The sequence below is a fragment of the Molossus molossus genome, unplaced genomic scaffold (genome assembly GCF_014108415.1).
Source record: "Molossus molossus isolate mMolMol1 unplaced genomic scaffold, mMolMol1.p scaffold_m16_p_15, whole genome shotgun sequence".
Lineage (NCBI taxonomy): Eukaryota > Metazoa > Chordata > Mammalia > Chiroptera > Molossidae > Molossus > Molossus molossus.
In genome coordinates this window covers 25,099,774-25,116,357 of record NW_023425350.1, presented here as the reverse complement: position 1 = coordinate 25,116,357, position 16,584 = coordinate 25,099,774, and the positions used below count along the sequence as shown (strand labels likewise).

The window sequence follows — 16,584 nt, the reverse complement described above, 5'->3', positions numbered from 1 at the left end:
CAGCAATGGGGCCTTAACCAATTTTGCTGTTTGTAGTCTGAGTTTATAGCCAGTTCCAGAGCATTTTACTCCAGTTCAGGAGAGAACTAGATTGCTCCTTTGGGAAAAAGTTTAATTTATACTGTTACACTGAAAGTTTGATTCCTGACCAAATGTTCTGTAATAAGTAAATCAAATATGTTATACAAGCAAATGTATAGCAACTTTTAAACTTTTTGATTAATTTTCAGCATTAAATGATGTACTGTATAGAAGGTATTCTGATGTACTCTATTTTTTTAAATATACAAGCAGCACATAATCATTTTTGAATTTAAAAACTATATGCAAAATACTGTTTAAACATTTAATACTTTGCTACTGTAGAATTAAAAGGACTTCTGGGTTGTAATTTACACTTTGATCTTAAAGCTATCTAGATTATGACTAGACAGTTTCATACAGGAGGAAACAAATACTATACATAGATAAATGGTCATTTCTAGTCAAACCTGTACATATTAAAGCAATGTAGATAGTGTGACTAAATAATTGAATTTTAGCCCTGGCCAGTTTCGCTCAGCGATTAGAGCGTCGGCCTGTGGACCAGAGTCCCAGGTTCGGTTCCCACCAAGGGCACGTACCTTGGTTGCGGTTTGTCCCTGGCTCTGGTTGGGGTCGTGTGGGTGGCAGCCATTTGATGTATCTCTCTCGCATCGATGTTTCTCTTACTCCCTCTCTCCCTCCCGCTCGATCTGAAGATAAATGCAAAAAAAAAAAGAGAGAAAGATTCCAGAAATTTAAAACCACTGAGCTTATCCCCAAATCCTAGAAAAATCATATACCTCTTTGTTAAAGAGTCCATTTGTGAAACTAAGAAATGGAAGAAGTGTGATGCAGTTACTATGGAAAACAGAATGGAAGTTCCTAAAAAAAAAAACAAAAAATAAAACTACCTTATGATCCAGCAATTCTACTTATGGATTTTATCCAAAGGAAATGAAAACACTAATTCAAAAAGATATGTGCACGCCCATGTTCATTGCAGTATTATTTACAATAAACAAGATGTGGAAACCACCTAAATGTTTGTCATGGATGAATGAAGGAAACATGGTATTTATAAAGGCAATAGAATATTATTCAGCCACTAAAAATAAAATCTTTCCATTTGCAACAATACAGATGGAACCTGAGGGCATTATGTTAAATGAAATGTCAGAGAAAGACAAATATTGTATGATTTTACTTACTTGTGGAATCTAAAAAACAACAACAACAGAAAAAAGAATTTTAAAATCTATTTTTATTTTGAAAAACTAAAGTAGTTTGTTAGTATGGATGCATATATGAATGGAAAATGATTTTTTTGGCATTTCAGTTTTTAGAAAAGTTAAGTATGTTTGGAACATCTTGTATATGTGAATCTACTTTTTTGGTTGTAAATTTTATGAAATATTTTAAGTGATCATGCATTTTTATTGATTAAGTTGAAATGACAATATGGATATATTGGGTTAATAAAATATTATTAAAATTTGTTCTGTGAATTATCTGAATTCACCTAATGATATATTAAATTGGAATTTAACTGTGTTGTACTTTTCCTGGAAAGTTTTCTTTTTTTGCATGCAAATAGCTTACCTGGCTAAATCTGTATGCCATTGAGAGAGGCAGTGATAATATCCTTTTTAGTTTAAATATTGTTTTTACTTTCAAAGATTTTCCTTTGAAATTGATTGTTCTTTATATTATATTTGTCACTGTTTGCAGCACATGTTGAAAATAGTGTTGATTTTGCTGTTGTGCTATTAAAAGGTGACTAGTGATGTGGAGGTAAAGGCTTTACATATCAAATAAGCTAGATTTTTTTTTTTTCTGAAAGAGGAAAGAAATTCATTAATGTAGGTATGTAATCCATTTTCTGACAAGAATGGTTATAAGGCTGAGGTATTGTCCCACTGTTGACTAATAAGGTACCACTCCTCAGGGGAGCAGCTCTCTGCTGGGAGAGGAGGGACTCATTGCATTGAGCAGAGTATTTGTTCCTGAGATTGGAAACTGGCACTTAGTAGACAGGCTTAAGGGGCAGAGTCTTTCAAAAATGTTGATGTGGGAGAAGATAAGTTTCCCTGCAGTAACTTGTTATATGGGATCAAGCAAAGGAGAAAGGCAGACATGTTATATTAGCTTCTGAAACTAGAATTTTAAATCAGTCTCTGCTGTCCCAAGTTCTATAGTTATTTCTTCATCACTATTCAGTCAAGTTCTTGTGCAAGAGTTATCTTCTTCTGGTATGTTGAGTGAACAGATGAAGAGTTTATGTAGCTGCTTGGGGAGCTATGTAATTTTGAAGCGGTGGCTGTGGTGTGTGGTGAAAAGAGCCCCAGAGACAGATGAAACAAAGTTATAACTCTGCACCTTGCTGACCATTTTTCTTGTGTCTTCCACTAAAACATTATTAATCCTATATTTTGCTTTAACACAGGAAGTTAATTGAAACTTAGAAGTTAATTGAAACTTTGCTTTAGTTGTGATCCTTTAGAAAAAATTTGTAATGCAGGAATTCAAGTAACGTGTTTTTCTTTTTTTTAAATTCTAGGTGAGAATTATGAAGATGATGACCTAGTAAATTCTGATGAGGTTATGAAGAAACCATGTCCAGTACAGATTGTTCTTGCTCATGAAGATGACCATAACTTTGAGCTTGATGAAGAAGCTTTGGAGCAGATATTGCTACAGGAGCACATTCGTGATCTTAACATAGTAGTGGTATCCGTGGCAGGAGCTTTTCGTAAAGGGAAATCATTTCTACTGGACTTCATGCTTAGATATATGTATAACAAGGTGAATAGTGTCTTTTAAATTGAACCCAGTTAAAAACTACAAACTACCAACCAACCAATTTTATTTAAAAACTGATAGACAGCCCTGCCGGTTTGGCTCAGCAGTTAGAATAGGTTCGCAGACCAGAGAGTCCCGGGTTCGGTTCCTACTAAGGGCACGTACCTTGGTTGCAGTTTGTCCTTGGCCCTGGTTGGGATCGTGTGGGTGGCAACCAGTTGATGTGTTTCTCTCTTTCGCCTTCCCTCTCTCCTTCCCACTCCATCTGAAGATAAATGCAAAAATGTCTCTTGGGTGAGAGAAAAAAAAAACCTGGTAGACAAAAAGTAACAGCTGTATTTTTAATTTTACAAAAATACAGTAAAATATAGTAATACAAGTTTGAGCTACTGATTTCTCTTCATCTCTATAATTATTTTGCTTATAATACATATATATATATATTTTTATCCTCACTAGAGGACATTTTTCCATTTTTTGTTCAGATAGAGTGGGAGGGAGAGAGAGAAACATCGACGTGAGAGAGACACATTGAGTGGCTGCCACCCACTCAACCCAACCAGGGCCAGGGACAAACTGCAACCGAGATACGTGCCCTTAGTGGGAACTGAACCCATGGACTGCAGGCCCATGCTCTAACCGCTGAGCCAAACAGGCCAGGGCTATAATACATATTGATGCATAAGATCGAGCATCTATGTTCCAGGCATTGTAGCCTAAGTGTATTCCAAAATCTCTGAAGTACTGTTCATCTCCACTCCCCCACCCCCCGCTTTAAAAAAAATATGTCTTTATTGATTTTTTTAGACAGAGAGGGAGAGAGAGAAAGAAACATTAATGTGAGAGAGATACATCTAACTGCTGCCTTCTGCACGCCCCCTACTGGGGATGGAGCCCGCAACCCAGCATGTGCCCTGACTGGGGATCCAACCGGCACCTCTCATCTCAGTCCATGGGGTGCCGCTCAATCCACTGAGTCATGCCGGGCCATCTCTCCCTTTTTGTTATTTCCTCACACCTTCCCCTTTTTGATCACTTTTGGTAGTGGGTGGAGTAGGCTTATAGAGACTTTTGTAAAAGTACAGTGATGTTCCTCAATTAAGTCACCTTCAGTGACTATTACTTTTTGAGATGAAGTCCAGTTTCTTATAGTGACTTCCATATTATTTTAGCCTCATCTGTTGCCTTTGTTTGTAAAGTAGGGTATAGTTTTTGTAGTTCCTTGAGTGTGTTGTTATTTTTCAAATGTTGTACCCTTGGCTGATATTTTCACTGGAGGCCTTCCCTGATGTCTAAGACTATGTTATGTCCTCCTCTCAACTCTCAAGGCACAGGTCATGTGTTTCATTGATACTACTTTTTTGTTTTGTTTTGGTTTTTGATACTACTTTTACTTATTTTTTCTGGTTAGTTTAAACTTTGTCAAGGGTGGGCCTTATTTTGAATACCATATCTTCTACACCTAGCACAATAATTGACCTGTAGGAAGCACTTATTTTATATTTTGGCCAGTGATCTCCCTTTCTTTCCACATTTTCACTTTTTGATGGTACCAGACAATTGTTATTTCCCTCCACACCCCCTTCCCTGACTTTGACTCTTTCCCTGAAAAAAAGCAAATATATATATATTTTCATTTGAATCAGAATGTTTTTATAACAGTTGAAAGTTGGGCCCGAGCGGTGTGGCTCAGTGGATTGAGCATTGCCCTGTGGACTGAGAGGTCCCAGTCAGGGCACATGCCCAGGTTCCAGGCTCGATCCCCATGAGAGGTGTGCAGGAAGCGGCTGATCAATGTTTCTCTCTCACATTGATGTTTCTGTGTCTCCCACTCTCTAAAAAATCGATGAAAACATATTAAGAAAAAAAAAAAAAAGTTGGGCCAAGGGAATGGGAGTTTGATAGGGACCAAGAAAGAACTAGAAATTTGGGATGGAACATTTAGCGGGAAGGGCTTTACAGGGGACATTTGACATTTAGAAGCCACATGAAGATGCTAGAAATAATACTTTAACAGAATTATGTAATTGTCTAAACATTTGTCAAGGTGCTCACCTTTATGAATTCTGTGGAAATCTGTAACTGGGTATGCATCTGCTTTTCAGAAAATTCTTTTCACAGGGATCTCTTTAGGCATGTTCAAGTATGCCTGAGTATCAAGAGTGTAGTTTATATTAAAGAATACTGTTTAGCCCTGGCTGGTTTGGCTCAGCATCGGCCCATGGACCAATGAATTGTGGGTTCGATTCTGGTCAAGGGCACGTGCCTTAGTTCTAGTTCGTCCCTGGCCCTGGTTGGGTCGTGTGGGAGGCAGCTAGTCCATGTGTCTCTCACATCAATGTTTCTCTCTCCATCCCCCCCCCCTCCTTCTCACTCTATCTGAAGAAAAATGGAAAATTATTGGGTGAGGATTAAAAAATAATAATAAAGTACACAGTTTACATATATTGGAAATTAAGAAATATGGTGTTTTAAAGTTTTTCCATTTAGACTTGACTTTTTTCCAAGTTTCACATCTGAAATAGAGAAATGTATAAATAATGGCATAAGAACACTGTACATTTAAAGATGACAAAGAATTCCTGTATTTTGAGGTTTCAACTCCTTAAGTAGTTTGTGTGTATTGTCTCTATCTGTGTCTGTTTGTTGCAAATGTATTTGATTTCAAGTAGGTCACAGACTGCAGAATGTTAGAAGGGGCAGGAAGCTTAGATCACTTGTCTAGCAATGACAGATAAGTTTCGCCTCAGGTGCCATTTCTGATTCCATCTTTAATCAATTAGCAGGTGCTGTTCAGAGGGGGAATAGCAGCCCATACATGTTATGTATTTTTAGTCTCTAGCTAACAGAGTTCCCCTTCTCCTGGGGGAGACAACTGAAGCCACAGAAAGGTTATGAGGGCCTGAGTGTTGTTACATACCTAGTTAGTAGCTTCTAAGTGGAAATATCGTGATTAATCTTTATTCAAAAGGTTTCCATATAGAATTCCTGATACAAGTAATCTCTCTTAATTGAAAATTGCATTAAACAGTGTCTGATTTTTGGATAACATGCCTCTACTGATTAAGAGATGAATCATACTTTTCCTAGGAGATGAAAGGAAGAGAAACAACAATGGAATAGTTTTGGATTTATTTCATTAACCTATATGCCTGCAAAGGTGGAATGCTAGCTAAAGAAGGTAGGAAGTAATATAACATGTGGTCTTTTGTGACTGGCTTCTTTCACTTAGCGTAATTTTTTTTAATTCAGAAAGGTTGGAAGGGAGGGTGGGGCACATCGATTAGCTGCTTTCCCCCACGGGGATTGAACCTGAAACCTAGGTATGTGCCCTGACTGGGATCAAACCTTTGACCTTCTGGTGCACAGGATGATGCTCCAACCAACCGAGCCACAACAGCCAGGGCACAGCGTAATGTTTTAAAGGTTCATGTATGTTGTAGCATTATCTGTACTTGATTCCTTTTAGGACAATAATATTCTATTGTATAGATATACCAGATTTTATTTATCCATTTATTAGTTAATGGACATTTGGGTTTCCATCTTTAGGTTTATGAATAATGTTATAATTGCATTAATATAGTTTAAAATATATTCACTAATTATACAAAATACATTTATGTACATATATATAAATGGTATGAGGTAAGGTCCGATTTCATTCTTTTATATGTGCCTATCCAGTTGACCTAGCACCATTTGTTGGGAAGACTATTCTTTCCCCATTAAATGGTCTTGACACCCTTGTTGAAAATGAGCTGGTTATAGATAAATGAGTTTATTTCTGGGCTTTCAGTTCTGTTTCAGTGATCTATATGTCTGTTCTTATGCCAGTACCAGACTGTCTTGATTACTGTTGCTTTGTAGGAAGTGAGAGTTCTCTTATTTTATTCCTCCTTTTCAAGATTGTCTATTCTAGGTCTCTTGTAATTTTATATGAATTTTAGATTTGGTTTGCCAGTTTCTACGGGAAGTTAACTGGGATTCTGATGATGATTAATTTGAGTCTGAAATTTCAATTTGAGTATTGCCATCTTAATATTAAGTGTTCCAGAATCTGAATATGGGATGTTTTCCCATTTATTTAGCTCTTCTTTAATTTCTCTCAAAAATGTAGTTTATAGAGTAAGTTTTATAGTATTTAAAAAAAGTTTTGATGCTATTATAAAGGAACTTTTATATTTCAATTTGTTCATTGCAAATTCATAGAAATACAATTGATTTTTTTATATTGATCTAATATCCTGCAACTTTGCTTGACTCATTTATTAGTTCTAGTAGTTTTTAAAAATTTATTTATTGATTTGAGAGAGAGAGATTTATTGTTCCACTTATTTATGCATTCATTGGTTGATTCTTGTATGTGCCCTGAGCTCTGACCAGGGATCAAACTCACAGCCTTGGAGTGTTGGGATGATGCTCTAACCAACTCAGCTACTGGCCAGGGCTTAGTTCCAATAGTTTTCTAGTGGATTCTTTAGAGTCTTCTACAAGATCATGTCATCTGTAAATAGAGATAGTTTTACTTTTTCTTTTCAATCTGAGTACCTTTTATCTCTCTTTCTTGGCTAATTGTCCTGGCTAGAACCTCCAGTACAGTGTTGAGTACAAGTGATAAGAGCGGACATCCTAATCTTTAGGGAGAAAGCATCTAGATTCTCACCACTATATATGATGTTAGCTATAGATTTTCTTGTAGATTTAAAAAATCAAGTTGGGGTGTTCCTCTCTATTCCTAGTCTGCTGGGAGTTTGTTGTTTTGTTAATCCTTACCCGAGGATTTTTCCATTGATTTTTAGATAGTTGTTCGTTTTTTTTTAAATCACCAGTATTTGTCAAATACTTTTTTTGTGTACTTAAATTGATATTATCCTGGGATTTTTCTTTAGCCTGTTGATATATGATGGATTATGTTATTACTTTTTTGAATATTGTATCAGCCTTGCATCCCTGGAATAAATCTGACCTAGTTATGGTGTATAATTCTTTTTATATATTGTTGGATTTAACTTGCTAATATTTTGCTGAATATTTTTGCATCTGTGTTCATGAGATATATTGGTCCATAGTTTTTCTTACTTGTGATGTCTTTAGCTGATTTTGATATTAAGATCATGGTCGCCTCATAGAATGAGTTAGACAGTATTTCTGCTTCAATTTCCTGGAAGAACTTACAGAGAAATGGTGTTATTTCTTCTTTAAATGTTTGGTAGAATTCACTAATATAATTGGGCTTAGTTCATTCTTTTTTTAGAAGGCTATTAATTATTGATTAAATTTCTTTAGTAGATATAGGCCTATTCAGATAATATATTTTTGTATCTGTAGTTTGAGTCTTTCAAAGGGTTGGTCCATTCCAACTAAGTTATCAAAATTGTAGGCATAGAGTTGTTCTTAATATTTCTTTATTGTCTTTTTTGTGCCCATGAATTAGTAGTTTTGACTCCTCTTTGATTTCTGATGTTAATTTTTCTTTTCTCTCTCTCACATCAATTTTATTGATCTTTTCAAAGGACGAGCTTTGGGTTTTATTGATTTTTTTTTTTCTTTTCTATTGATACCCTCTTTTCTTCTTTTCTATTGGTTTTTGCTCTACTTGTATTCTGCTTGCTTTAGATTATATTGCTCTTCTTTTCTAGTTTCCTAAGGTGGCAACTTATATGATTGGTTTTGGATCTTCTTACCCAATATGTGCACCCAGTGCTGTAAATTCTCTAAGCACTGCTTTTCTTGCATTTCACACATTTTCATAAGTTGTGTTTTTGTTTTAGTTAAAAATTTTTTTAAAAAATTCTATTGAGACTTTTTCTTTGATCAATATGTTATTTAGAAAGAAGTGTGTTGTTTAAACTCCAATTATTTTGGGTTTTCAGGCCAGGTATTTTTGGTTTTTAGTTTAATTCCATTGTGGTCTGAGAGCATACTTTGCATAATCTATTCTTTTAAATGTGTTTTAAGGCCCAGACTGTGGTCTATTTGGGTAAATGTTCTATGTGAGTTTGAGAGGAATGTGTATTCTGCTGTTGTTGGATGAATGGTCTATAATTCCAGTTAGATTCACTTGATTGCTGGTGCTGTTCAGTTCAACTATATCCTTACTGATTTTCTGTCTGCTGGATCTGTCCATTACTGATTGAGGGGTGTTGAAGTCTCCAAGTGTAATAGTAGATGTGCCTATTTTCTCCTTGCATTTCAGTATTGCCTCATATATTTTGAAGCTTTTTTGTTAGGTGCATACATATTAAGGATTGTTACATTTTCTTAGAGCATTAACTCCTTTATTATATATAATACCACTCTTTTAAAAAAAATTTTTTTTTCATTATTGCATTTAGAGGGAGAGGAAGGGACAGGGAGAGAGAGAGAGAGATAGAAACATCGATGAGAGAGAGCATCAATTGGCCACCTCCTTCATGCCCCCCACAGTAGATCGGGCCCACAACTTGGGCATGTGCCCTGACCGGGAATCAAACCGGCGACATGGGTCAATGCTCAGCCACAGAGCCACACCGGCCACGCTATAATACCACTCTTTGTGCTGACAATTTCCTTGTTCTGAAGTTAGTTTTGTCTGAAATTAACATAGCTACTTTAGTTTTTGTTTGACTAGTGGTTGAATGATGTATGTGCCTCAATTTCTTTACTTTTTCTACCTGTGTCTTTATATAGAAATGGGTTTTTTTGTAGACAGCAAATGGTTGGTCTTTTTTTTTTCTTTTTGATCCTCACCCGAGGGCATTTTCCCATTGATTTATAGGTAGAGTATAAGGTGGAGGGGGAGAGAGAGACAGAAACATCGATGTGAGAGAGACACATCAATTGGTTGCCTTCTACACAACCCTGGCCAGGGCTGGGAATCGAATCTGCAACCCCGGTATGTGCCCTTGACTGGGAATTGAACCTGCAGCCCTGGTTCACGGGCTGACTCTAACTGCTGAGCCAAACTGGCCAGGACGGATGTTTTTTGAAAATCTACTGTGACAGTTTCTGTTTTGCAGTTGGTTTATTTAGATCATGCACATCTAAAATGGTTATTGATATGTTGGAATAATTTGGAATAATCTCTCTTATGTTTGTAACTATTTTGTTTGTTGCACTTGTTCTTTTTTTTTTAAAATGTTATTCTCTTATTTTTTGCCTTTTGTAGCTTCAATTGAGCATTTTATGATTCCATTTTCTATTGCCTCTTAGTATATCCATTATATTTCTTAAAAAATTTTTTTAATGGTTGCCTGGAGTTTGCGATATATATTTACAACTAATCAAGCTTCCTTTAGAATAATAACTATTCTAAAATACCAGCATGGGTACTTTATGACAGTATTTCCAGTGCATCCCTCCTGTCCCATAGAACACTGCTGTCTTTCATTTCTCTTATCTGTATACCATCATCACCCAATGCATTGTTGCTATTAGTACTCTAACGCACAGTTGTCTATTAGATCAATTGAGAATAGGAAGAATAAATTATTTTACCTTCTAGTGCTTCTCTGACACTCTTTTCTTTCTATATATTTGTATCAGTTTCTGACTTATATTATTTTCTTTTTCTTTGAAGAACTTTTAAGATTTCTTGCAAGGCAGGTGTACTGGTGACAACCTTACTCAGTTTTTGTCTGAGGAAGTCTTTATTTCTCCTTCACTTTTGTAGGATAACTTCACTGGTTACAGAATTCTAGTTTGGTGGCTATTTACTCTCAGCACTTTAAGTATTTTACTCCACTCTCGACCTGTTTTTGTGGTTTCTGATGAGAAGTCCAAAGTAAATCTTATCCGTGTTTCTCTTAGGTAAAGTGTTTTTGTCTTTACTTCCTTCAGAATTTCCTTTTGTCTTTGTTATGTTGCAGCCAGACTGTGATATGCCTGGTGTAGATTTTTTGGTATTTATCCTGTTGGATGGTCTATTTTGTCATTGTTACTCTTTTTTCTCTGTCTTTCATTTTGGGAAGTTTCTACTGACATATCCTGAAGTTCACCTTCTTGGTCATGTCCAGTCTGTGGATTCCTGCATCAAACAAAATAGTTGCAACCGTGAGAGTTATTAATCCAACTACAGTGTTTTTGATATCTACTTTCTGTGCCTATGAGTTTGACTATTCTAGGTAACTCATATGAATAGAATCATACAATATTGTTATTTTATGTCTGGCTTATTTCACTTAGCCTAATGTCTTTGAGGTCAAGGGCACTTCTTAACCAGAATGTTTTTTTTTTTAAATTATTCTTTGTTAGTGTGTACCTAAGTAGATAGAATTGTCCTCTGTCTGAACTTGTGACTTGGGTTAATCATAATGTTGTCTCTTTGTCCAGCCCCCAAAAGGAAGAGTTGAACAGGGGGTGGATGGGTAAGATGTTAGACAGTTTTAAACTGTTTTTAAGAGTCGAATTTTCTTTATTTGTTTTAGTACTTGCCAGAGTATTTACATATTCAGATGAAAACAATAAATTATGCTTGGTGGTGAGAAGGTGTATACTACTTATTCTGTCCACAGATTTAGGTGTTGAGTGTTAATAATCTGTCTCCTGAATTAGGTACTGGTTTAATACAAGTTAAGAGTTTCAGCTGTGGTGGTGTGGGGAATGCCATACAACTCGGAAGGATCTCTTTATTTATTGTAATGTTACTTGCCTCTTTAATTTCATACTTTTTGTCTCTTCCTCCTAGCTGTGATGAGTTGTTAAAGCTGCTGAATGGGCCGTTTTTCTTTGTTTCCGTTGTTGGAGACAGTAGACCTGCAAAGGGGGGAGAGCTCTTTATGCCTTGATGCATGTAGACCTGGCTGGACCATGAGCTGTGGATTTAAAGTTTACCTAGCTCTGGTTTCACTGTGTTGCTATGAAATGTTACCTTTCCTATGGTGAAATAAGAATTTGTTTCTTATTATTTAGAGTAGATAGGGCTTCTTGATTGTTACTAATTATATTACATTGGGAAACTTGTTTATTCACTATAGTATTTGACTACATTTAAAGTTCAAGTGTTTTCAAATTGCTTTTTTGCGATTGAGATTTATTCTGTAAGAATCTTCTCTTTCCCTTTTTATTTTACTGGAGGAATACGATTGTGTGTGTGTGTGTGTGTGTGTGTGTGTGTGTGTGTGTGTGTATATAATTTCAAGTTTCAAGGCTGTTTTTGGTACTTACACTAGTAAATAGCACCAGATGATTGTTTTTCAAGTTCTAAGTTTGCTTTTAGTAACTTATACAGCAAACAGTATCTGTTACAGCTTGGCTGCTTCTAGAATTCATTAGAATGCTCCTTGAGGGCAGGGATGTTCATTGCTGTATCCTTAGAACCTAGAAGAGTGGCTGGCACATGGTAGGACTTCAGTAAATATGTGTGGAGTAAATATGGATGTATTTTAGGAAAGTTACCAGTATTCATTATGTTAGAGAAATAGACTTTTTTTTTAATCCTCACCAGAGGACATTTTTCCATTTTTTGTTCAGATAGAGTGGGAGGGAGAGAGAGAGAGAGAAAGAGAGAGAGAGAGAGAGAGAGAGAGAGAGAGAGAGAGAGAGACATCGATGTGAAAGGGACACATCGAGTGGCTGCCACCTGCACAACCAACCAGGGCTGGGGACAAACTGCAACCAAGGTACGTGCCCTTAGCAGGAACCAAACCCAGGTCTCTCTGGACCGCAGGTCGACACTCTAACTGCTGAGCCAAACTGGCCAGGGTGAGAAATAGACTTCTTAATTTCAAGTTTTGAGATATAAAAACTTGTTAGTTTTGATTAGCTAGGTACTCCAATTTACCTTTCATCCTTTTATTGACTAATCAATTTAATGTTGTTTTAAACATTTCCATTACTAAGGTAATGGTAAACTAAGAAGAGATGATATATAGTCATTGGATATTCTTTTAATGAGATACCAATTTTTAAAGTTTATTTTGGAGAGGGCAAGGTTAACAAACATGCTAGACTATGATTTTAGTCATCTATACGTTTTACAATTTATTTTTACTATCTTGTTTGTGTAATTTATTTCTAGGAATAATAAAAGATAATTTCCCCCATATTCTTTTACCCATGTTCAAAAGAGAACACATTGAAGCTTCATAATGAAAAACTTAAAGGTATTTATTTATTAAACAAATATTTTAAGTACCTGCTGCAAGCTAGGTACTATTCTGTGTGCTAGGAAAAAAAACCAAAAACAAATAGACAGCTTCCTTCTTCATAGAACTTAAGAGGAGATAGAGAAACAAGATAAATAAGTAAAATGTAGAATAAAAATAGATTTATCTAAACAGAATAGATTTTAAAAATATATTTGTGTAGGTTGGACCTTTTAAAAATAATCATTAAATACTACTTTGACATTACTGGGGAATGGATGCCACATGTTAGAGCCTAGAACAGAGCAAGGCACTTTGGTAGGCACAGTTTGGTAAACAGAGACGGAGTTTACAGTCCATGCTCTCAAGATTCACACAAGAACTGCAGTGCAAAGCCATGTAAAGATAACCACCTGCAATGTTAGTAATATGCTTTGAGAGTTCAGAAAAGTTGGAGTTTCTTGACTGCTGGCTCGGTCTAGTCAGAGAACAGGTGGAACAAAGATATAGATATTGATATACTAAACAACATATTGAGAATTAGTAACTTTTTTGGTGTGTGGATGTGGATGTTGGGGAGACTTACTGGGGAATATCAGGAGCAGAGGAAGGAAAAGTAAATTATAGGTGTATTATATGTAACAGATCTCCAGGTGCTCCTATAGGTAATGGGGAGCCACAGATGACTCTCTAGCAGGACAGTGGCATGATTACATTTCTTGTTGATAAAATTGACTTTGGAAAGGAAAGGATGGAGGGATCCTTTTGGAGCATCTAAAATATAGTTCAGGGCAGGACCACTGTTGGGCTTTTCTGTTGGGTACCACTGATTCTTTCATCCTTGTGAAGGTGGCTACTGATGCACAAGTCCATATAGTATATAGTATGAATGGAGTTGTGCCATGTGTCAGCCGTGTGACCAACAGAGAGATGAGGGCCTCAAGTTGAAGATGTTGAAAGTAAAGAAGAGGGTCCAAGAGAATTTTGTAATTGGTAGAATTGGTAACCACCTGGGGATGGGAGTTTTGTGGAATAAAACAATTATAGATGGTTTGAAGTTTAAGGCTGATTTTTCACATTGGGTGATGATCTGGACATTTCCCCAACACACCTCCTTATATCTGCTTTTCATAAATTGCTTCATCTCTCACTGAGCCTATCTTGACATCTTTTCTCCATCCCCAATTTGAGCTTTTAAAATCTGTTTTGGACTATATATCCAAGCTTATTAGAAGTATTTATGAAACAGGAATATTTCCTATGGGGTACTGTGAGTAAAAGATATGTGGGCTTTAAGTATACTAAAGTATAGGGATCTTTGTTTTTAATTTTTTTTTCCATTATTGATTTTAGAGAGAGAGGAAGGAAGGGAGAGGGAGAGAAATAGAAAACATTGATGAGAAAAAACATCGACTGGTCACCTCCTGCATGCCCCTCTGGGGATCGGGCCCACAACCTGGGCATGTGCCGTGACCGGGAATGGAACCTGCGACCTCTTGGTACATGGGTCGACACTCAACCACTGAGCCACATCGGCCCGACTAAAGTATAGGGATCTTGATATTTGTCAAAGTTATTAATTTTGTCCCAGATTTAACTTTCTGGATAAATTATCTTATGATATATTAACTTTTCAATCATTTCATAATATTTACTTGTAGCAGTTTAGCCTTGTGGTTTTAGTAAAAACATTTAATTATGGAGATTTTTAAACATACCCCAAAATAGAATAGTATAATGACCCTCATGGTACCTGTCAATATTTTACTGGTTTTATTTTTTTATTTAAAATTTTTTTTATTCTTAATTGATTTTTAGAGGGAGAGGAAGGGAGCGGGAGATAGAAACATTGATGAGAGAGAACATCGATTGGCTGCCTCCTGCATGCCCCCCACTGGGGATCAGGCCTACAACTTGGGCATGTGCCCTGACCGGGAATTGAAACGGATACCTCTGGTGCATGGGTCGACACTCAGCCACTGAGCCCCGCCGGCTGGACTTTACTGGTCTTATTTAATCTATTATCCAGCCTGTTCTTTTATTCCTTTTTGTTTTTGCTATAACATTTTTAAGCAAGTGGCAGGCATAGCCTTTCATCACAAATACTTGCTTATTTAATAGATAAGGACATCATCATTATTATTAACATGATCATAATACTGTTATCACACAAAGGATCAACTTTATCCTGATTTAACAACATCTAATATAATATCCACTTTGGGTTCAGATTTCCTTTAGGATTTGAAAAAGACTTTCACAGTTGGATTGTTTGAATCAGATTCGAAACAAGTCTCATGGTTATTTTTAAAGTCGATATTTTTTTAAAGCGAAAATTAAAGCAGTGTGGAAACATTTTAGTATAAGCTATTATTCTAAGAGAGCAATACTGTTTTTGACAGTCATTCTGTCTGGAACTTAGTTTTGCTTAACTGTATAAAAGATGTTAAGATAGATGGTAGCTTTTTTAATGATTATTAAACATTATAGGAAATCTTCCAAAATGGGAAAAGTAGGTGTGACACCACTTATCTAGAAGGATAGAGAGTAAACATGTAACAGATGTGAGAAGGTTCAGGTGTGGGAAAGACCACATCTCTCCAAGTCAGACTACCTCAGATGAGATTTGGGATGGCTTTTGTAACTAATGTAATGTTCCGGTGTATTTTAATCTTGCTGGATTTACCTTCCTCATCTGTAAAATAAAGAATGGGTGGTTTCTTACATTTCTTTTTAGTTCTTAATTTTTTGTTTTATTTTACATTTATGCTTGACTAACAGGATTCTCAAAGTTGGATTGGTGGAAACAATGAACCATTGACTGGTTTTACATGGCGAGGTGGTTGTGAACGAGAAACAACAGGCATACAAGTCTGGAATGAAGTGTTTGTGATCGACAGACCTAATGGAACAAAAGTAAAATACTATTTATACTTTTTTACTATATTTTTCTCTTATATTCTTTCTTGAGTTATTTTCTGGTATTAAAGGTCAAAGCAACACAGAACTATTAATGTCTGATAACTAACATACAGGGTAGGGCAAAAGTAGGTTTACAGTTGTTTGTATGGAAAGTAATACAAGACTTAATAAATAGAGACTTCCGGTCAAGATGGCAGTGTAGGTAAACGTGGTATTGCCTCCTCCCACAACCACATCAAAATTACAACTAAACTACAGTACTGAACTGCCTGAAATCAAGCTGAGTGGAAGTCTTACAACTATGGAATTAAAGAAGAAGCCACATCGAGGCTGGTAGGAGGATTGGAGGTGAGGATGGGGATGGGCTGGTCCCATACCCACATGTAGTGGATAAAAATCAGAGGGATACCCGGTTGTGAAGGTCCTCCCTGAGGAATGAGAGGTCCCCATCCTACACCAGGCGCCCAGCTCAGGGTTCCACTGCCAGAAAGAAATCCCCATCACTTCTGGCTGTAAAACCAGTGGGAGCTGAGGCTGAGGGAGGCTGAGGTTTCTGGAGCCCCAGGCAGCTCCTCTTAAAGGGCCCATACGCAGACTTACTCAGACTCGCTCCTTCTGGACTCTAGCACTGGGGAGGCAGCTTGAAAGACACCAGAGACATACGGGGAAAAAACTGAATTCTTTGGCATTGGGGTGAGAGCTGGAGAGGCTGCTTTCTCCTGGACAGACTTGCTATGGGAGGCCTTTGTTCCTTCGGTGAGCCCTTCCCTGG

General features: G+C 36.6%; 1 protein-coding gene across 4 annotated transcripts in view; it reads left to right on the top strand.

Moving 5' to 3' along the window:
- ATL2 (atlastin GTPase 2) overlaps positions 1 to 16,584 on the top strand; it is a 62,033-nt gene that overhangs the window by 28,529 nt on the left and 16,920 nt on the right. For all 4 annotated transcript variants that reach the window (XM_036262863.1, XM_036262860.1, XM_036262862.1 and 1 more), the window contains exons 2-3: positions 2,582 to 2,826; positions 15,672 to 15,806. In XM_036262863.1, the coding sequence (XP_036118756.1) occupies positions 2,582 to 2,826; positions 15,672 to 15,806 (380 nt within the window). The remainder of the gene's footprint in view (positions 1 to 2,581; positions 2,827 to 15,671; positions 15,807 to 16,584) is intronic.